Source organism: Phascolarctos cinereus, unplaced genomic scaffold, assembly GCF_003287225.1.
Source record: "Phascolarctos cinereus isolate Bilbo 61053 unplaced genomic scaffold, phaCin_HiC Scaffold_2;HRSCAF=192, whole genome shotgun sequence".
In the NCBI taxonomy this organism is placed as follows: domain Eukaryota; kingdom Metazoa; phylum Chordata; class Mammalia; order Diprotodontia; family Phascolarctidae; genus Phascolarctos; species Phascolarctos cinereus.
In genome coordinates, this window is record NW_027555625.1 from 81028716 (window position 1) to 81050233 (window position 21518).

General features: G+C 39.8%; 1 protein-coding gene across 3 annotated transcripts; it reads left to right on the forward strand.

Annotated features, from left to right (window-relative positions):
* The first annotated feature begins 60 nt into the window (after positions 1-60).
* Positions 61-20356, forward strand: NDUFAF7 (NADH:ubiquinone oxidoreductase complex assembly factor 7). Of its 3 annotated transcripts, none has more exons than XM_020964905.2 (10): positions 61-224; positions 2540-2703; positions 5261-5341; positions 6715-6825; positions 8435-8648; positions 9613-9671; positions 10323-10433; positions 15836-15979; positions 18846-19019; positions 19801-20356. In XM_020964905.2, exons 1-10 carry the CDS (start codon positions 170-172, stop codon positions 20002-20004), a joined length of 1317 nt encoding a protein of 438 aa, XP_020820564.1. In that variant the 5' UTR covers positions 61-169; the 3' UTR covers positions 20005-20356. The 3 variants fall into 3 exon arrangements, with proteins under 3 accessions (XP_020820564.1, XP_020820565.1, XP_020820566.1); XM_020964906.2 differs by having other exon boundaries at positions 8435-8588; XM_020964907.2 differs by lacking the exon at positions 6715-6825.
* The last annotated feature ends 1162 nt before the right edge of the window (positions 20357-21518 follow it).

The window sequence follows — 21518 nt, forward strand, 5'->3', positions numbered from 1 at the left end:
GCGATGGCGCCCGGCACTACTTCCGGCGAGCCGGGACGAGGGGGCGGGGCCGAACGTCTGGGGAGCGGAAAGGGAAGAAGCACTGCCGGGCTACGCCGACGGCCCCGGCTCCAGCTATAACTCAAGGAGGCGGCGGGTTCTAGGCGCGTGCTAAGACCCGGCGTTCAGCATGAGCGTCCTCTGGAGGGTCCGCTCGAGGCTGCGTCCTCCGGCCCAGCGCGCGGGTAAGATTCGGCCCCGCCCCTTGCTACCGTTGCCCTGGTAACAGGGGGCGACTCCTGGAACGACCTCTGGGCGGTCGCAGAGCCCCCGGCCCGGGAACGTGGATGGGGAAAAAATACAGAACGACTTTTTGTAATCTGCGCGTTCTCTTATGTACTTTTCCAAGCGTCCTTGTGAGGAGGGCGCCCCGGCCTGCGCAGGGCGAGCCTGGCACTCTGAGGAAGGGAAAGAGGTGGAGGAGGGGGAGAAGAGCGCTGGGCTGGGGGTTCCTGGGCAGCGCCCGGCCTCGCCCTTCCGCGACTGGGCTGGCAAGGCACCGGAGCGGGATCCGGAGAGAAACACTTAGAATGGTGAGGCTCCTGACCATCCCAGGAGTGATGGTTACGCGCTGGGCCTGGGGTTTGGAAGATCCTCCTTTCAGACCCTTCCTTAGCGGCGAGACCCTGGGAAAGTCACTCAGCTGCTGGCTGCCTCAGTTTGCTCATCTGTAAAATGGGCATAACGATAGCACCGGCCTCCCTGGGTTATCGTGAGGATAAAAATGAGGTCATGTTTCCTCCCCCGGTCACCCTTTATAGAAGGATCAGAATCTGCTCTGCTTGGTTTCAGCTCTGTCCTCATTTTCATCATACCCCGTTTCAGCTTCCTTTTGTGTGTTGTCTCCCCCATTAGACTGTAAGCTCCTTGAGGTCAGGGACTGCCTTTTTCTAATTCGACTCCCCAGAGATTAGCACAGTGCCTGGCCCATGGTACGCTCTTGTTAAATGGAAATTATAGCTAATATTTACATATATTTACAAAATGTTTCACAGTTATCTAAGATAATTATAATATGTAGTATGCTAATATATAAAAATACATGATATAATTTTCTCATTTAACAATATAGTATTGTTATACTATTAGTATGGTATAGTTTATCATACAATAGTGTACATTTATATCACTTTGCCAACCATAGCGTACTATGGAATATCATACTATGTAGTCTAGTTTATCATGTAGTAGTGTATACTTGTGAGGCACTTTACAAACCGCAGTAGTAGTAGTATGGTATAGTATAATTTATCAGATAGTATTATATATCTGTTAGGTAGTTTGCAAACCTTAGTGTAGTATAGTATTGTGGAGTATGTTATTGGTCAGTCATTTTTCAGTCCTGAGTTAATATACCTTAATACACATTAATATACTTTTTGTGGAACAATGAATTGGTCCAGTCAATCTGGGGAGCTGTTTAGACTGTATGCAAAGGCCACTAAAGGTCTCACCGCTCAGTACTTCTGTTGGGCATATCTCCCAGAGAGGTCATAGGCAGAGGGAAAGAACTGATAAGTGCAAACATATTTACAGCAGCATTTTTAAGTTAAAGAGGAGAAGTGGAAAAAAGGAGCTCTCCATCAGCTAAGTAATGGCAGAACAGATTGTGAAATGTGAATGCAATGGAAAATTATTACCCTAAAGATGTTATCATTGAATAATGAGGAAGGGACCTCAGAGGTCCAAGATCATAAAAAAGGACATCATAGTCCACCTAGACCAATCTCCTCATTTTTGGGGCCTAGAAAGGGAAAGCGTTGTCCTCAGGTCATGATTCAAAAACCAGTCCTCTGATTCCACATCCAGCATTTTTCTCTCCTACCTACCTCAAGTCTTCTGTTGTCCAGGCTAAACATTCACTGTTCCTTCAGAAGTTGCTCCTGTGACTTGGACTCTTGTCTTCTCACTATTTGTGGCTCCATCCTTTGGACAACCCCTGTTTCAGTATTCCCTGAACATAGCCCTCAAACAGTATGCTAGCCCTTTCTTAAGTGCTTTAGAAGTTATCACTGTGTCTGCTTCCCTCCACTGAGATACAGATTGCCACTCCTCCGTGACTTAGTAGAAGGCATGAGCTAACGTCCCCTGGAGGTCACTGGCCAACCCTTAGTGATGATGAACCTTTCTAAATGTATCCAAGCTGACAATACATTCCAAGTCTATTCTTAAAACCTCCCTAATAAGGATGTTGTAAAGCTCAAGTGATATAATGTACACAAAATGCTTTATATAAATATCAATTAATCAAAGGCTTTTGCACTTTGTTGGACCTTCCAGAACTAACAGCCTTAAGGAATTCAAGGTCCCTTCCATGCCATGATTAAGCATCCAAGCAGGACCTTTGCTTATATTAATGCAGCCTAGATGATGGGTGTTTTGTTTTGGTTATCTCTTCACAAAGCAATAAAAAAAACCTGGAAAAGCTCAGTATGTAGGAATGGTATTAACTAGTTCTGTTTGGGTTTGGGTTTTTTTTTTCCTGTCTTAATGTTTACAGTTATTCCTTTCCTTTGGAAAGTGAAGTATTTCAGCTCAGGAAAGGAGTCAGCAGAAAGCAATCCTGTTACCCCAATGCTGCGGCACCTCACATACAAAATAAAGGCAACTGGCCCCATTACAGTGGCTGAATACATGAAGGAAGTCTTGACTAACCCAGCCAAGGTAACCCAGGTCTCTTTGTCTCTCTCTACTAGTTTAGCCTTAGGCAGAATTACAGTGGATGTAGCCCTGCTGCTCTTCTATACCACAGTCCCTCAGGCACATTCTCTGTCTTCCAAGATGTCAACTAATTAATCTCATAAATTAGTTGGAGATAGCTGGGAGATAGCTAAGAGCTTCCTTGTTCCCTATTTTGACGTATAGTAAAGCCTTCTGGAGACATTAGCCTCAACTTTTGGAGTAACTCAGGAGTATGAATTTAATGGTGGGCATTTTAGATATGAGGATAGGAGAATGTTGTTTCAGTAGGCAAGTGAAGGAAATATTTTGGGAGCAGAGTGGGGGCTTTCAGTGCCCCTCAGATCACATTGTGGAGGCGATTCCTTATTACTAGCTTTTTTCTTCTTTGCCCAGTGGTATGGTGAAGTTCTTGTTGAGCAGGGCAGTCATATCCTTGGGTAAAGGAAGAGCTAACTAAATAACTGCTTGGAATGGGAAGGGTCTAAAAGAAGAGGTGATCATTTGTATTAATTCAACAACTTGAATTAAGAACAGTTTAAAATACCTTTTCAATGGGGTGTCATTCTGTTTCTGAGCACCTGCCATGTGCAGAGCACTGTGCTCACTGCTAAGAGAAATGACACTTGCCTTAAAGTGCTTATGGTCCCATTGTGGAGATAAAATACACAGAATAACAAATAAAATAAGAAGGCAGCATATAAGTGCCAGGTGACTGGTATAGACAGTTCAGATGGAGAGTTTAGAGAAGGTTGGCATTACTGAGCAGCCCTTCACAGAGGCAGTGAAATCTGAGTCAGGCCTTCCCTTTGAAAGGTAGATAAGGATTATTTTCATTTATTCTTTGATCCACTCATCCATTCAAACATCTGTTGTATATGGAGCTCTGTGCTAGGAACTGAGGGAGATATAAAATTTAGATTAGACATGGTCCCTGTGCTCATGTAGCTTACAGTGTAGTGGAGAATTATTCACACTGTAGTTAACATCATGACATAGTAAGCACATTAGCAAGTTGCAAAGTAAAATATTCTTTGAGGTCCAAAAGAGAATAATACTGACTGGGGTGGATCAGGGAATTCTTTTTGAAAAGGAGGCATTTAAGTTGGATACTAAAAGATGGATAGGAAATTAAAAGGCAGAGAGGGAGTTGGGGAGATTCTAGGCACAGGGAACAGTGTGGACGAAAGGCAGAGACGAGAGAATATGTGGTTTACTGAGGGAATGAGGTAGTGCGGTTTTGTGAAATTTGGGGTACATTGAAGGGAGTAATATGAGACAAGCCTGGCAAGGTAGGGTAGCTCTAAGTTTTGGAGAGCTTCAAAAGTTAGGAAACATTTTGAACTTTATTCAAGAGGGGACAGTCTCTGAATAGGAGCCATTGAAGATTTCTGAGCAGAGAAATGTTATGATCAGGTCTATGTATAAGAAACATTAGACATTAATGAGAAGAAAGGGCATTCAGAGCAGGGTGAAACAATTAGGCTGGGATGACCAAAGTATATTTAGGAGACACTGAGCAGATTAACCTGGACACAATGGAGGCTCCACATTGGGACTTGAAATTGGAGAGCTTTGAATACGAAGTTAAGGAGTTGGGAATAGAAAATGAGAGTTATTTAAGTTTTAAGCAGGGCAATAAAATAAACACAGTGTTTTAGGAAGTTGAATCTGGCTATGGTGGTACAGGATGGGTCGAGTGGGGAGAAGCCGGGTAGAGAGATCTGTTAGGAAGCTAGTCGAGATGATAGGGTGGTGAGAGTAGTGACATTGGGAATGAAAAAGAAAAGCCAGCTCTGTCTTGCTGGTAGTAGACACTCAATCAGTATTTGTGGAATGAATGAGACACCAACAAAGAATCAAAAGGATGTGGTACCTGATTGGAACAGGACTTGATTTGTTATGGAATATTGGGTAGCATTACAGTGTTTTTTCTCTATAGTTTCTTTTTAAAGTTACACTTTCTTTTGAATTTATTTTTTTTAATTTAAATTTGAAACTTTATTGTTTCTTTTAAGGTTTCACAATTAATTGATAAAGATGTTCAGTGCATTTGTATTTTTCACTTTTATATGAAACAGAGAAAGACATTTCAGTCTTTATTTTTGTAGACTAGGGAACTTAAGTCCAACAAGATTCAATAAGTTCTGGGCTCTAGGCCAGCAGCAGAGCAAGGAATAAAAGGAACAAGTTTTGTGACGATTCAAAAAAGGTAGTCTCTCATAGAATGAACACAACGTGGAGACAGTGGAAGATTGTGCCCAATGGCAAAGTGAGTCGTTGTTTTACTAAGGGTTATTGCCATCACTTCTAGGAAGGATCACTACAATTTTTAAACAGGCCTTTATGTTACTTTTTTAAGTTGATTATTTAGTGGGGGTAGTTCTTTGTGATTAGTTATTTCTCTTTCTATGTACAACATGCACACATAGGTATAGGTATATATTTTAGCAGAATAGCTTAGAAGAATATTTTTCCAAATCAAAGAATATCTCAGCATAAATTTTACATTTTTCTAACGTATATATTTTTTCTTCCTCAGGGCTACTATGTACACCAAGATATGATAGGAGAAAGAGGAGACTTTATTACCTCACCTGAAATAAGTCAGATCTTTGGAGAAGTAAACATTTTATACTTACTGTAAAAGTGTATCTAATATCAAAGTTTGCTATATGAAATGTGAATGTAAAAAAATGAAACTGACTCCCCAAGGCCAGATAGAAAATGGTATAAACTTTAAGGCTAAGCTATAGCTAGTAATGTAAATGTGTGTTTATATGTATATGTGTTTCTACTTGTGAGTATAAAGACACACATCATAGCTTCTTTATATATATATATATATATATATGTGTGTGTGTGTGTGTGTGTGTATATATATATATATATATATATATATATATATATACACACACATATATACTATCCTCTGGTCTATATCGTGGAACCACTTTATAATTAAAACTGTATTATAACAGGGTCTTTTTTAGAAGATAAACTTCCTTTGATAGCAAGATGAATCTATCTTATACCACATTACAATCTGAAGTAAACATTGTTATAATGAAATTTTTGTTTAGTTATATGTATACTTACAGTCAGTTCTGCTATAATGTAACATATGGGTTCCTAAAAAGCACTGTGATATGCAAAATTGAGCAAAAAAAAACAGTTTGAGGGGAAAATGGGGAAGGGACAGGGCACAACACTCAAAAACTTCATCAGTGACACATTAAAAAAAAAGGCAGGATCCTAACAAAAATGATAACACAATTTTGATATGTTTTAAATAGTTGAGAAATACATGAATACTACAGTACATAATGGCAGTGTCGGCAACCTTGGGCTGTTCCTAATCTAGAGAAGTTACTTGACCTACCTGACTCACACAGAGCCCAGGCTGGCAAAGTCAGTAAAAAGCTGGGCAGGCCACAGCTGTTTGTCAGAGGCTGTAGCAGAAGGTGTGTCACTGTAGACCAGTCCTTTTCTGCCCACAGATCCTACTGCACCAGAAGATATATAGTAAATGTAGCCCATAACCTTGAAAAAAGCCTGAAGTTTATGGAAGAGAACATTGGAAGGTTTATAGCTTGTGAATTATTATGAAGTGGTATACTTTTCTGCATTCTCTCTCTTTCTCTTGGAAGAAATTGAGCATAAACAAATGTGAAATTCGGCTATGTTCAAGTTGTTCCCTAATGTATCAGTCACGTTGGAAGAAATTTATATTTTCCAAACAAATGTTAAAGCTTGTGTGTGGGTGTGTTTGCATTACTATATATTGTGTATGTAGATATACACACACACACACACACACACACACACATATATATATATTTCTTTTCATGAATTTGTTTAAATATTGTTTACTAGAGGAGAAATAGTGGTTTTGTAACATTTTGTATCAAAGTATATTTGTCAACTGTTACATAAGTGTAAGACGTGTTATATAGATTCTTATGTTTATTTAAATGTATTTTTTTCTACCCCCAGTTACTAGGGATATGGTGCATTAGTGAATGGATGGCCACTGGAAAAAACTCAACTTTCCAGTTGGTAGAACTGGGCCCAGGTAGGGGCACTCTTACTGGTGATATTTTGAGGGTAGGTAACCTTAGGATGTCTTAAAGTCTCACGTAGTTTAATCTTGCCAACTCCCAGTTTGAATTTGAAAATATAATTTCCATAGCTCTTATCCCTCAACACATTGTCTCATTCTTCCCAGCTATTATTTAATATCTGAAAACTTATTATCGATAATAGTTGCAAGAGACTGAAATGAGTTATACATTTATCAATGTTATGCTTTACTTATGTGTTTACAAAAACGTATAAAAGTATTTGTTATGTGCTAACTGATTTCCTGCTAAGCTACATGCATGCTGAGCTGTGCATAGTATGATATATTCTTATTTGCACCTTCATTTCTCTTCAAAACTAGTCCTGTGCCCACCCTTTCAAGGTGTCATCTCAGTTTTGTAAGCATCATCATCCATCCCACTTTCCCTGCCAAACTCTAGGTAAAGAGAAGGGTGGGGCGGAATTAGAGATCTGACAAGTTAAAAGACAGATCTTCTTGGCCTCTGGGAAGGTGGGGGGAGGGGCACAGCTAATCCATGGCAAAATCGGGAAGTGGGAATCTCCTTTTCCTTGCCTTTGTTCCTCATTTGCCATGTTTCCTCAGTGGCCGTTGTTCCGAGTCCCACTGCAGCTCTCAGGCCTGTTTCAAGGGATCCCATGCTTTGCTTTTATGCTTTCTCCCAATCTGAAACACCTACTCCTTCAGTTCACTTCAGTCAAGTCTTCAAACAATGTTCTGATCGAACAAATTCGCACTAAGATAGGAGTGGCTTCCCTCAAATCCTCCTCTGATAACCTCATTGGGATGTGGAAGTGACTCTGGGTTTCTAAAGTATGAGCTATGGCCACTCCTACCAAACTGGAAAGACTTCAGATATGGGCCCTGGGATAGACTTCTGTGTATCTGTGATCCACAGACCACCCAAGGTCAGTTTGGAGTTGGTCACTGGTAGATAACTATGCTGGCCAGAGTAACTCAGCCTGCTTGGGTTGATGGAGGAAGTGCCCACCCAATAATAGCACAGATTTTTTGAAAAAGACTGCACAAGTGAAAATTTCGCAGCTTCGCCACTCCCTTGTTCACTCTGTCAGGGCTACTTAACTAATCCAAATGAATTCCAAATGGCTGAAACTTTCAAGCATCTGTGGAGATTATAGGATCAAAGATATGAATTTGAACCTTGTCATCTTACATATGAGGAAATGAAGGCCCAAACAGGTTTAGCCTTGCTGAGGATCACAAAGTTAGCATAAGTTGGATTTAAAGCCATGGCCTCTGCTCCAGGTGCAGCTGTCATTCACTGTAACAAAATATCTGATGGAGAGGAGCTTCTCTTAATCCCACCACTCAGTGTATTCCTTAGGGCTACCTGGAACACAACAGGAAAAAAAGGAATGTTTGGCCCCAGCCCCCCCTTTCCACCTATTGGAACAGATAGAGGACGGAGAAAGGAGATTGAGAAAAGTGTGAAACTTTTGTGAGGCCTTTTTGAAGATCCTTGGGTCTGTAGGCCTTGAGACTCAGGTGCCTTGGCCTCTCCTTCTCTGACTTAGGCTCCTGGGCCTGGGTATTCTTGGATCGCTTGGCAAGGTACGCTGAATCTTGCTAATATATTTCTTCCTATATATTTAGGTCTTCAGTCAGCTTGGGTCTGTGCTGGAAAACTGTGACATTTCTGTACATCTGGTGGAAGTAAGCCACAAATTAAGTGAAATCCAAGCCCTGACTCTGGCTGATGAGACAGTTGCCCTGCAGCATGATGCTGAATCACCAGTGTACATGAAAGGTATCACTAAGTCTGGAATTCCCATTTCCTGGTACCGGAATCTGCAAGATGTGCCACAAGGTAGTGACTTTGGATTGACTGGCATTTTGATTAGGGCACCTCACAGTACCTAAAAATGACAGTGACCTTTTACCTTACAATACTGTGGGATCCTGCCACCACGGCCTTAGCTGGGGAGTGTTCTTTTATAGGAAAGGTCATCTTGAAAAGAAAATTTGCGTGTTACAGTTAAGGCCATGCTGCTTTACAAATTTTTTTCATGTAGAAAAAGTTTTTAAAAGTTACCCTTCCTTGTAGTTTTTGTCTGATCTGTCATCCCCCTGCCTACTGTGATGTAGTTAGAGTAGAATGTAAGCTCCCTCATTTGATTAAGCTCCGTGAGGGCAGGGACTATCTTTTGCCTCTTTTTGCGTGCTCAGTGCTTAATACAGTGCCTGGCATGCAGTAGGTGTTTAATAAATATTTATCGATTCATGTCATTGATTGATAGTTAATGGTAGTGATATAGCCAAAGGAAGTAACTAAAATAAGCAAAGTCCTAATATGTAAGCTTTTTTTTTCTCTCTTTTTGAAAACATCTGTTTTCCTGAGAACAGAATTTTTGTTCACCCCTGAGTTTAGGGCATCAGTGGTAATTTTTGGTAGTGAATGTAAGACTCAGCTTGTCAAGAAAGTCACCCACCACTAGAAAACCAGTAGTTGAGAGGCCTTGATTCCTGGTCCTTGGCTTGTAAGTGACATGGATTTCTGTTGCCAGTTGTCTTCTCATTGCCCCAGTTATTTAACAAACGAAGATGGTAATACGTGTCCACTTCCTGTCTTGTGTTGTGGACATCAGTTTTGTGTGTTGCTTTTTAAGCTGGTGATGTACTTTCATCTTCTTGGAGACAAGTATGCTGTCAATGTAGGGCTTTACAGTAATGGAGACATAGCATTAGAAGCTGTCTCCCACAAGCATTGTTTGAGGGCTTTTTAAAAAGTATGTTGAAACATTTATTACTTTTTCCTTTCCCTTTTTAAACAGGTTACAGCTTTTATTTAGCACATGAATTTTTTGATGCTCTTCCAGTGCATAAGTTTCAGGTACTGATGGAAAGACTTTGTATCTGCATTTGTTAGACAAGGGGGAAATCTGACATGACTTCAAAGAATAACCTTGTGTTATCATACTAGCAGTTCCCCACTTGACTAGTCTCATTCCTCAGAAGTTAAACTTAATCCTGTTTGTATGACAGAATTTTGAAGTCTTGGAAATAATCAAAAAATGAACAATAGCAAAACATTAAGAAAGATGCTATGAAAATGTTAGTGGGAGATAAAGTCAAATATTCCTTTGAGGATTTAATTATTCATAAGTGGGAGAGAGTAATTTTGTGTTCCAGTGTAGCATATAGGAGGATAGTTTCTGCACTTTCTTTTAGAACATTAAAAATTATTTCCAGAGATTTAGAAACTTTTTTTGATTTTTCCTCATTCTTTAATGTGGGTAATTTAGATTTTGTAGCATCATATGAGCACTAGTACTTTTAATGTTAAGAGCAATTACAGTTATTCTGTTAGGTGGAGCTTCATACATACACTTGCATGATATGTATAACCATGTCTCTGCTCTGTGGCTGCCTCTCACCTGTAACGGCTACTATGGCAATACCATACATTTCACCAGAAAGTATTTGTAGGGTGGAAGCCATTTAGAAAGCAAACTGAAACTCCAGTGTTTGTTTAATTATCTAGAAAACCCCACAAGGATGGCGTGAAGTGTTTGTTGATATAGATCCACAGGATTCTGATAAACTAAGATTTGTTTTGGCTCCTTCTTCCACCCCAGCAGAAACTTTTATTCAGGTAAGGAAAGGTGGTGTTTTTTTTTTTCCCTTCCTTTAAATTAAACAGAGACTTCAGAGACATGAACTTTGCTGTAGAGTTAAATTTTTTTAAATTTGTTTCTTAAACTTACGGCTTATACCCTTTTTGGAAGTTACAGTTAACATTTCTAATAAATAATATTTCTAGGGGTGTCCTAGAAAGTGAGCTCTTGAGGCATACTTTCTATAAACCCAAAAAAGGTATAAGCCAAACTTCTTCAAAGTTTGTTTGTTAACTTTGAAGTTTGTAGCTTCCATTATCTCATGGCTACTTATGTGTGTCTAACAAAAACAGAGTCGATCAGTCTATCAGCAAGCAGTTTTAAGCACCTACTATGTGCCAAGGGCTGTGCTAGACTGGGGAAACAAAGGCATAAGTGAAATAGTTCCTGCCCTCAAGTAACTCAATTCTGTCGGGGTAGACAACAAATACACATATGGGGATACACCCACATTAAGTATATACAGCATCTATTGAAATAAATCCAAGGCAATCTGGGGAGAGTCACTGGCAGCTGGAGGTGAGGGGATGACACGAAAAGCCTCACGGAGGAAGTAGCCCTTGAGCTGAGCTTTGAAGGGAGGAATCTTAAGGGGGAGAGGCAAAGAGACAGCTTATGCAAAGGCTGGAGGTGGAATGTGGGGTGTGGCCAGTTAGACTGGACAGCAGAATGCATGGAGGGGAGAGATGTGAAGGACGGCTGGAGCCGAGTTGTGAAGGGGTTTAAATGCCAGTCAGCAGACTTTGTATTGGATCCTGGAGGTGGTAGGGAGAGGCGCTGGAATTTGGGGTGGCGCAGTCAGACGTGCGCTTGTGGCCCATCCCTTTGGCAGCTATGTGGAGGACAGATTGGGGAGGGGAAGACTTGAGGCAGGGAGACCCCTTAGGCTGTCACCGCAGACCAGGCAGCAGGTGATGAGGAGCTGACAGTGGCCACGCGAGCGGAAATAAGGGGGACAGATGTGGAGATGTTGCGGACATAGAATTGGTAAGAAGTGGCAATTGATTGGACATGTGGGATGACAGAGAGTGAGGAGACAAGGATGATGCCAGGATTGTGAATCCAGACTGCCGGAAGGATGATGGTGCCTTTGGTAAGAATAGGGAAGTTCCGAAGAGGAAAAGAGAAATAATCATACTAGAGATGTCAAACTTTTCCCTTCAACCTCCTCGTAGGGTAAGTAAAAGGAGAAAAGCATAGTTTAAATGGTATTATTTTTTAAATTACATTATTTATTTATTTTCAATTTTTAAATTATTGATACTTTTTAAACAACAGATACTTCCCAACAAACACCAAGGTGAAGCCTTTTAAAAGTAAATTCCTCCTCCTCTCTCCCCTCAAAAAATTAAATTATTATTAATAGAAATGGTCATAAAATTATAGATTTAGGACTAGAAGAGATCTGAGAGGTCATTTAGTGCAACCTCCTCATTTTGCAGATGAGGAAACTGAGGCCCAGAGAGTGACCTTGCTCAGGGTTGCACAAGTAGCAGGTGGCTGGGATCTAAGCCCCGGTTTTGTGATTCTGGGTCCAGGCTCTTTTCTCTGTATGGTATTAACTTTGGCAGCGTGGTACTCACATTGATGATGGCTGTATTTGACCAGTTTTGTTTCCCCTTTATTGTTGCATTCATTGAGTATATTGTTCTTTTGCCCCTGCTTTTTTCACTCTGCATTGCTTCATACAAGTCTTCCCAGGTCCTTGAGAATTCTTCATATTTGTCATTCTTTATAATACAGTGGTGTGCTATAATTTGTTCAGTCGAGATCCATTTATGGAGCTTCTATTTTGTTTCCATATAGACAGATATAGATATAGGTAGATATATCTCTGTGTGTGTGTGTGTGTGTGTGTGTGTGTGTGTGTGTGTAAATATATACAAACAAACACGTTGTGTTACTGTCAAGTCAATTCTTTGGGGTATTGTTTCAGTAGTGGCATCTTTTAGTATTAAACCACTGAGTGCAGTATTCCTGTAATATTTTCAAAGGGCATTAAAGTTATATGGTGCATTTGCTTAGTTTCTAGTTTTCATCAGAAAATTACATTTATTTTCATCAAAATGAACATTCAGATCACCTCCTCTTTCCAAGCCCCTCTACTCAGTTTGACCACTAGATGGCAATCATGCCCTGGTCAGACTGGCAGTTTAAAAGGGGCAGACACAGTTCTCTAATAAGTTGACCAAAACCTCTGGTACTTTTTAGGTGTGTTATTTAAATAAAATACTTATTATTGTTGTTTGTACTGATACTTTTAGAGCAATGATCAATCTAAAACCTGTGGGCTCTTTCTTTACTGTGTGGTCCAGTGGAAAGGGTGCTGGATGTGGAGTAAGGAATGCTGGGTTTGAATCCTGGCTCTTAACTTGGGCAACGTATATCACCTCTCTTGGCCTCAGTTTCCTCATCTGTGAAATGAGAGATTGGACAAGATGGTGTCCACGGCCCCTTCCAGATCCATCTCTATGATGATCCTGTTCCCCCAATTGTATATACTTTCTCTCACAACTTTCTAATATTTCCTAAAAATAATTCAGCTCAGTATTTATCAAGTGCATAGTACTTCAGTGTTAGGCACTGGAGACAGAAAGACAGATACCACACGATACTGACCTTGCCCTATTAATAGTCAAGAAGCTGGAGATTCTCACGGTTCACGTTCCGTTCTTAAACGAAAGGTTCTTGAAAACAACCAGGAACTACTGTCGGGAAGGTATCCTTTCATCCCTTTGGCCCCTTAAACTCACTGTAGACTGTCAGAAGTCCTCTTTCTTTCTTAAGATGGAATGTGGTCGAGCTGCCCTCCTTAAGGCACGCTTATTGCCAGAAGGATATTTTTCCCTTCCTCCCAATTTAACCCAGCACTAAGACTACATTCCAAAAAGTCATCCAGCTTGCCAGTGTAATTACTGTTTTCTGTTCACTTGATCTTGTGGCCCAATCAAAAGAATTTATACTAGGACCTGAGGTCATTTATTAGCAGTTAAAGGATCCAGTTGCCCAAGCATATCTGCCTTTTTCATAAACTATCTTTTTCTTTTTCCTTTTCATCTCAAGGAAAGAATTTCCCTACAATGAGCCATAATTAAGAACTTAAGAGGATATAGAGATTACTTCCTAAAAATTTTTTAAAAGTATTTTTAATATAAAGCCTTGTATTCTTACTCATATTAATAAAACATGGTAGTATTAGTTACTTATTAAAAGCAATTATAAAAATAATGAGCAGTTTCCCATTACACTTAACCCGTAATCCCTAAAATTTGTCCATCTGATCAACTGATGCATAAGATTAGCAGGCAGAAATTAATTTATTGTTCTGATTAGTCATTTCATTTCTCTGGTTAACTTCCCTAGTTAAAATGGATTTATTGGATGATCTCCATGGTCCATTCCAGTATGAACATTCTGTGCATCCATGAGTGTGTTTCTTCCTAGTTTGGGGCTTTGGACATTCCCCAAAGTGAGTAAAATAGTGATGGAGGATTTTGTGGTTACTTACCCTTGTGGAGTGAATGAGGGCACTCGGTGTGACATCACAAGGACTTCCCAGAAGGTTACAAGTGCAGTGTAAAAGAATGAGTACCAGGCAGTGCTGGCCAGCTACTTCAGGGGAGCTTTAATGTTTACAGAGTGCTGTATGTGTGACACCTCATTGCTTCCTTCCAACAAACAACAAGGCGCAGTTATCTCTTCTTCTTGCACTGTGTCTCTTATGTCCCCCACGTCTGTCCACTCACCCAGGCCTTCATCACCTCTCACATAGGTCAGGGCAACAGCCTCCTGAGTGGTCTCCCCACCTCAGGTCTCTCACTTCTCCTGTCCATCCTAACGCGGCCGCCCATGTCATTTCCCTCAGGTACAGAACTGACCCCATGATGGTCCTGTGCATTCAATTCCAGTGGTTTCCTGCAGGATAACATGTAAATTCTGTTTTGCTTTAAAGGCCTACCCATCCTGGCCCCACCCCCTAGTTCTAGCCTCATTGGACATTACTCCTCCTCCCACACTCTTGTGATCCAGACAAACAGGCCTTCTCTCTTTTTCCTCACACATGATATTCCCATCTCCCAGCTCTGGGCCTTGACTCAAACTTAGGCCGCAGGTTCCCTACCCCTGGCCTAGCCCGTAGTAATGATTTAATAAATACTTGTTTGATTGATCATATAACTAGTATAAATATCCCCAGCAGAATCTGAATTTGTGTCTTTCTTCCTCCAAGGCCAGAGCTTTATCTATGTCCTCATACCTTCTGAAGGCTCTGTTGTGGGAGAGGGTTACCCATTCTTTTTAATTCTCAGAAAGCACTGCTAAGAACTACAGATTGAATTTGCAGAAAGGTGGATAAAATTTTACATAAATCCATATGCTCTAATTTATAGAATTATATAATGTGGAATCAGCTGCCTTGCGCACTAGTAGGTACCCTATTTTTCAAGCAAAGACCACATGCCCACTCACTAGGTAGGTTGTAGCAGGGATTATATTACTGTTCAGGTGTCCCTTGTGATGAGGGGAGAAGTGGACAGGCAGAACTGCATCATTTCTGTTGTGGACATGATGTGGCCATGCACTGTGTAGAACAAAACTAATTTTGTGCTTGTTTGGACATTCCATTTAATAATATTAATCTCCATGATACACAAAAGAATTGGCAGAAGTCAAATGCCCCATGTCTTGCCGCTTTTCCAAGGCACATCTAGTCCTGGACTTAATGAAAATTTGAGGCAGTGTATTGACCTCAACGCCCTCGGAGTTGGAAGAAATGGACATTATGTGAAGCCAGCCCAGAACTGTTGCCAGTAAAAGTTTACAATAAAGAACAGGACGAACAACTAGGATATATTAACTAAAGTTAACCAGTATGATAAATTCATCTTTTGAATCAACAGATGCTATGTACCCACAGCTGTGCTATGGAAAATTCAAAATATATTTGGAGTTTACTTATAATTTAATTGTGAATTAATTATCTTGAGGAATTGGAGGCCTCACACACTGATGTTAAATTAAAGGGTAATAATTTTAAGGTACAGGTTATATCACTTGAAGATTTACATCAGTAACAATTATAATAGTCCTAAGTGTGTTTAAATCATGTTTATCTGAGTAAAATAATATTCTTTTAGTAACAGTAATGCAGACACTCAGTAGAATCTTTAGTAGAGGAAACCAAAGTTCTTTACTAATGTGTGAATACCAGATAACAAATATATACACACAGAGTAATATGGAATTACTTCAAAGCAAGGAATGCCAAAAAAGACATCTGAAAGCTAATTGTTTTCAAACTACAGAAAAAATGTCCATACCAATAAAGTGTTGTGTGTGATCCCTTTTGACCAATTGTATTTTGCATTCTTATCTGTGCCAGCCCACGGAAACAAGGGATCATGTGGAAGTGTGTCCTGATGCCGGTGTTATCATTCAGATCCTTTCTGAACGCATTGAAGACAGTGGAGGTGCTGCTCTGATTGCTGATTATGGCCATGATGGAACAAAGACGGACACTCTTAGAGTATGTTTGACATGTTAATGCTGCTGACTGATCACCACGCTTCCTATTTCTCATAAAAACAAATTTATTTTATATTTTAAGTATTTCAGCATTATGCAGTTTTGTTCATGTGGGGTTTTTTCCCACTCATACAAATTGAAAGCTGTCAGCCATGATATGATCCATCTGTCCTACCCCAAACCCTGTTGTCCCATTCCATCACCCTGGCTCTGTATTTATTTTGTAGGTGCATATATACATATATATATACACAGACACACACATACATATATATGTATACATATATGTGTATATATATACATATGTGTGTGTGTGTGTGTGTATATATATATATATATATATATATATATATACACACACACACATACATACACGTGTTTCCCCAACAGAATGTAAGCTCCCTGAGGGCAATGACTTTCATTTTTGTTTTTGTATTTCCAGCACCTGACATGGGGCAGAGCACATAGTAAATATTTAATGCATATTTACTGGTTGGTAGGTTGATTGATCCGGCCATTTACAAAGACAAGCAGGACCTAGCCAGCATGGGCATCTTGCCATCTACCCTGTTGCTGTACACATTTTTCTCATTTTCTCTAACTTTTCAACTTTTGTTCAGGAAACAGTAATTAAATCAGCAGTAACATTGTTGCTCAGGAGGACCTGACAGTTTTTGCCCTTTGACTTTACTCACAATCTCTGGCTTCTGAGGCCGAAGTTCCCTTTCCCTGATGAGCTTCCCAAGGTGTACTCTATCCCCTAGGAGAATGGAAGCTCCCTAAGGGCAGAGTCTGTGTCACTTATGTCTGTCTGTCCCGCTACCTACCATAATGCCTACAACGGTGCCTGTCTGGCCTCCATCTTCTCAAGTTTTCACCAGGTGGTTAAGGAGATCAGCTCTCCATTGCATCCTCCCTCGACTCCCTGCACCCTTGGCCTAGCAGTCTTTATGCCCTTACAGTTTTCAGGCCTGTATTATCTCAACCATCTCCTTTTCTGATTTTACTCCTGAGCGGCTGAATGCCTTTAGAGAAGGGTTTAACTCATGGTTTGTGAACCTTAAAAAAAGGTTTTGGTGGCTGTATTGGAATATAATTAGCTTCTTTGTAATCCTTCGTTTTTAAATGCAGAAGGAATCCATAGACTTCACCAGATTGCAAGAGGAGTCTATGATACAACAAAGGTTAAGAACCCCTTCATTAGAAGTTATACCACCTTGTCAACTGAGTACCTGACAAAGTGGTATTATCTCATTTCGCTAGCACCCTCACAGCTGTTCAGAAATATTTTCTTCTTTGACTATTTCCCTCCGCCCATGGCTATTCTGAGCCTCTTCTTTCGACCTTCCCAACACCATCCTTATTTGTTACTGCTTGTTATTGCTTAACTTATATCCTTGCCCCTATTTTTCTTGGAACTTCATTTTTTAAATTCTGAACTTAAACATCAGATAAAGTGAGCATTTCCATATATACGTAGAACAGAAAAGAGGGTTTTACAAGAAACTTCAAATCTCTCTATATGGCCTGCTTTTCTTTTAAACTACATAATGAATTTAACGTGTAACTTTCAAAGCTGTCCTTGTGATTATCTCCAATCTTCCTTGTATTCTCTTCTGTACTCTTAATTTTTCATTTATTTTGGGATGGGTTTGGGATTACTGCCTCCTTCCTTCCTTCACCTTCCCCCATTGGAAAAGAAATAAATATAACAAAACCCTTGTAATCATTGTGCAGAGTTATTGGGAAAACAAATCACCACATTGGCATTGTCCAAAAATGTATCATCTTGAGGCTATCTCTTCTTGGTTGAGAAAATGTGTCCTCCATAGATGCCGCTGTGTTAGATGAGGCAAGTAGAGCTGCTGAAGAATATTAACTCTGATACCAGAGGTCAGTGGAGACAGGCAATGGCCAGACCGTAACTGAAGGGAGCCACTTTGGAATGGCCTAGAAATGCCATTTCCATATAAGACTCCAGGGCAGGCATCACCACTGCTCAGTACCACCACTCACTTCTCAACCCCTTGCATCTTGACTTCCAACACCACCACTGGATTGAAATGGTTCATTTTTGTCTGTCGTTTAAGCTCCTCATACCATGCCAAAATAAGTGCTTAATAAATGTGATTTGAATGAAAAGAACAGGTAGTCTGAGAGTTTCTGAGACTTACTCTTCACCCTGCGCCAGTCTAGTAATGAGCTCTGAACACTGGCTACCAAATGATACATCTGGTACATCATTGGGCCTGTACTTCCAGCCTGGCAGGACCTGCCAGAGTTTGGGCTCCATTGGCAAGAGTCTTGGAGAATCCAGGGTCACTTCTGTACTACAAGAAGCACGAGAGGAGGATTTTTGTGGAAGATTAATTTTATAATTAACTTTTTTTGTTAACCTTTACCCTTAGATCTTAATCCCTAAGATCCAGCCTTCTGTCTTACCTCTGGACTCTTTCATGAATTCTCCATTCTTCAGTTCCAAAGCCTAGTATGACTAATGATTATTATGAGTTGTCAGATCTCTTAGTTGCTAAGTTCTTAATTATCCTAGTATTGTGTTTTCCTCTTAATTTTAGTGATAGTATAGGCCAGGGGTGGGGAACCTGCAATCTCGAGGCCACATGTGGCCCTCTAGATTCTCAAATGCGGCCCTTTGACTGAATCCAAACTTCACAGAACAAATCCCCTTAATAAAATTACTTGTTCTGTAAAACTTGGATTCAGTCAAAAGGCCATATCCAAGGACTTAGAAGGCCACAGGTTCCCCACCCCTGGATAGTCAACTATATACTTAAAAATTATAGCATTTTTGTTCTTACAGTTTGGTAGTCAGAGTAAAACTAATAATTTTCTTAATTATATTTAAGGGCTTTTATGGTCACAAGCTTCATGATGTCTTAACTGCCCCAGGAACAGCAGACCTGACTGCTGACGTGGACTTCAGCTATTTGCGTAGAATGACTCAAGGGAAAGTGGCTTCCTTGGGACCCATACAACAATATAATTTTTTAAAAAATATGGGCATTGATGTTCGATTGAAGGTAATAGTTGATTGTCTCTTTTGTTACCATTGCATGTTTTGTAAATCTTCTTACTTTAATATTACTTTAAAGAAACCTCTTAAATGTAAAGACTTGGCTTCCAGCTCCAATTCTGCTGTAAACCAGTTGTCTGACCTTGGGCCAGTCACTTCATTTTTCTTTTCCTCAGTTTTCTCATCTGTAAAATGAGGGACTAAAGTAGATGATCAACAAGGGCATTTGCTCTTAACAGTCAATTATCTAAGTAGTTTGTAGCATTGTTTTGAAGATGTCTTAATGTTGTAGTTGAAAGTATGTAACAGTAATTGCATGTGAATATAGTATTTTTAAAAATTCCTTATCTTAGAGATAAGCTAGGCTGGTGAATCTGGAGTACAATTATGCACATGTGTATGTTTATCTTAACACGTTAAATTTAATGGAATTCATAATATTGTACGAAACTCGGCACAAGCATTTTGTCAGTAGCATACTATTTAAAATGTTATTCCAAATGAAAACATTTAACATTTAGAGAATACCTGAAATACAGGAACTATTACATTACTCCTGAATCTTTCCTCAGGTCCTTATTTTGTGTTTCTAGAGAAGAGACAAAAAACAGAATTCTGGACTATTACATTTTTAAGACTTGAATGAATTGTCAGTGCTAAAACATGGCACATAGATGCATGCCTTCCTCTCTTTGACTTGAAAATAACACAGTTAGCACCAAACAATTGGTAAACCAATTTTTGAGAAATGTCAGTATTTATTGCTAAGTAAAACCTCTTGTTTTCAGGTTCTTTTGGACAATTCAAGTGACACTGCTACACGGCAACAGCTAATTCGTGGTTATGATATGCTAATGAATCCCAAGAACATGGGAGAACGGTTTAATTTTTTTGCCTTACTACCTCATCACAGACTTTCAGGTGGAAGCACATGTCAGTCAAAGTCATTACCTTCGCTTGTAGCTGGCTTTGGAGAACTTGTTTGGAAGTGAAACTTCAGCCTGGACTCTTCTGTGTGCTCACCTGCTCCCCACCCCCCACCTACCAAATATCTCCTTTCCCATTTTGAGTTCCTCACACAAGAAAAGGAAAACTAAAGAAATTTAGTTTTCAGCTTTGTACTACAGGTAAATTATCTCAAAATGCACTAACTTACTATCTGTTAATAAAAATTATTAACTTATGATGGGTTTGTTCTGAAATGGTCATTATGAAATATTGAAATTTTGTGTGGATTTTGGATATGAATGTGTTTGTACTCATATCTGTTGTTTTAGATATAACAGTGAATTTACTATGAGAATAGGAATTTCCTTTCATTAATAAAATTAGTTGATGACCTTTTTTTCTTCAGTTATTATTCTTAAAATGTAAGGCTTCTAAGTAGCAAATAAGATAAATACTACTACTTAGTAGAAATAATTTTCCAAGTTGAATCACACTCCCCTTTCTAGCATCCAAGTTTTATGTTTAACATTGTACATGAACTTCAGCTTACAGGACAAGTGAGCACAAAAAAAATGTTCAAATATGATGCAGCAAATAAAACAAACCCCAAGACTGCTATGAATAAGTCATATCATGTTAGCACTTAGCTCAGTAGGAAAAAACCTGTTTTATAAGTTGAAAGTAGGAGCAAATAACACATATCTTGTTCTAAAGAAAGACTGAAAGCCCATCTTTGTATCATACCTACTTGAGTAAGGACAATTCTACCTTAGAAGTGGGACGGAGCATCTATGTGTATTCCATACTATTTAAAGAAAAAACAGACTTGGTCAGAGAGAGAATTTTGTGAAGTCAGCCCCTCAGAACACAGTGGGGTGGGGCAGCTAGGTGGCACAGTGGATAGAGCTCCCCCCCTTGGATTCAGGAGGACCTGAGTTCAAATTCAGCCTCAGACATATAACACTTACTAGCTGTGTGACCCTGGGCAAGTCACTTAACCCCATGGCATAGCCAAAAAAAACCCCAAACATAATGGGGAAAGGAAATCTGAGTATTGTTCAATTCTGTAATTTTTTTATAATTACTTGGAAGTCAGGATAGTGAGTTGCCCTCAAAACCTCCATTCAAATCTTCCTTCTGAATGATGCTGGCTGTGTGACCCCTTAATAAGTCACGTAACTAACCTCAGTGATCTAGGCCAGAGATATCAAAACACAGCCCACAACACTCCTGAGTGCCTCCTGAGCCAGATTAAAAGGAAACTGGGCTTACTAGCTGTGTGACCCTGGGCAAGTCACTTAACCCCATTGCCTAGCTAGGGGAGAGGAGGGGAAGGGAAGGAAATAGGGAAAAACTTAACAAATAATATAAAACATATTGACATTTCAAAACTGTCAGGATGTGGTCTGCAGGGATCCTAATGTTTGGTATTTGAGTTTGACACCACATTGCAGACAACTCACCAAGACTCTGTTGATGAAAAGTGTTCAACTACGTTGATTACAGAGCTTCCTCATCCAAGAGTTCCTGTTCCAATGAATTCAGTCTAGTCTATATC

Excerpts from the sequence above, each read along its gene's own strand:
- NDUFAF7 (XM_020964905.2), top strand. The coding sequence starts at position 170 with ATGAGCGTCCTCTGGAGGGTCCGCTCGAGGCTGCGTCCTCCGGCCCAG. Across the intron at positions 6,826-8,434 it reads TTACTGGTGATATTTTGAGG|GTCTTCAGTCAGCTTGGGTC; the intron begins GTAGGTAACCTT and ends CTATATATTTAG. Across the intron at positions 19,020-19,800 it reads GCATTGATGTTCGATTGAAG|GTTCTTTTGGACAATTCAAG; the intron begins GTAATAGTTGAT and ends TCTTGTTTTCAG.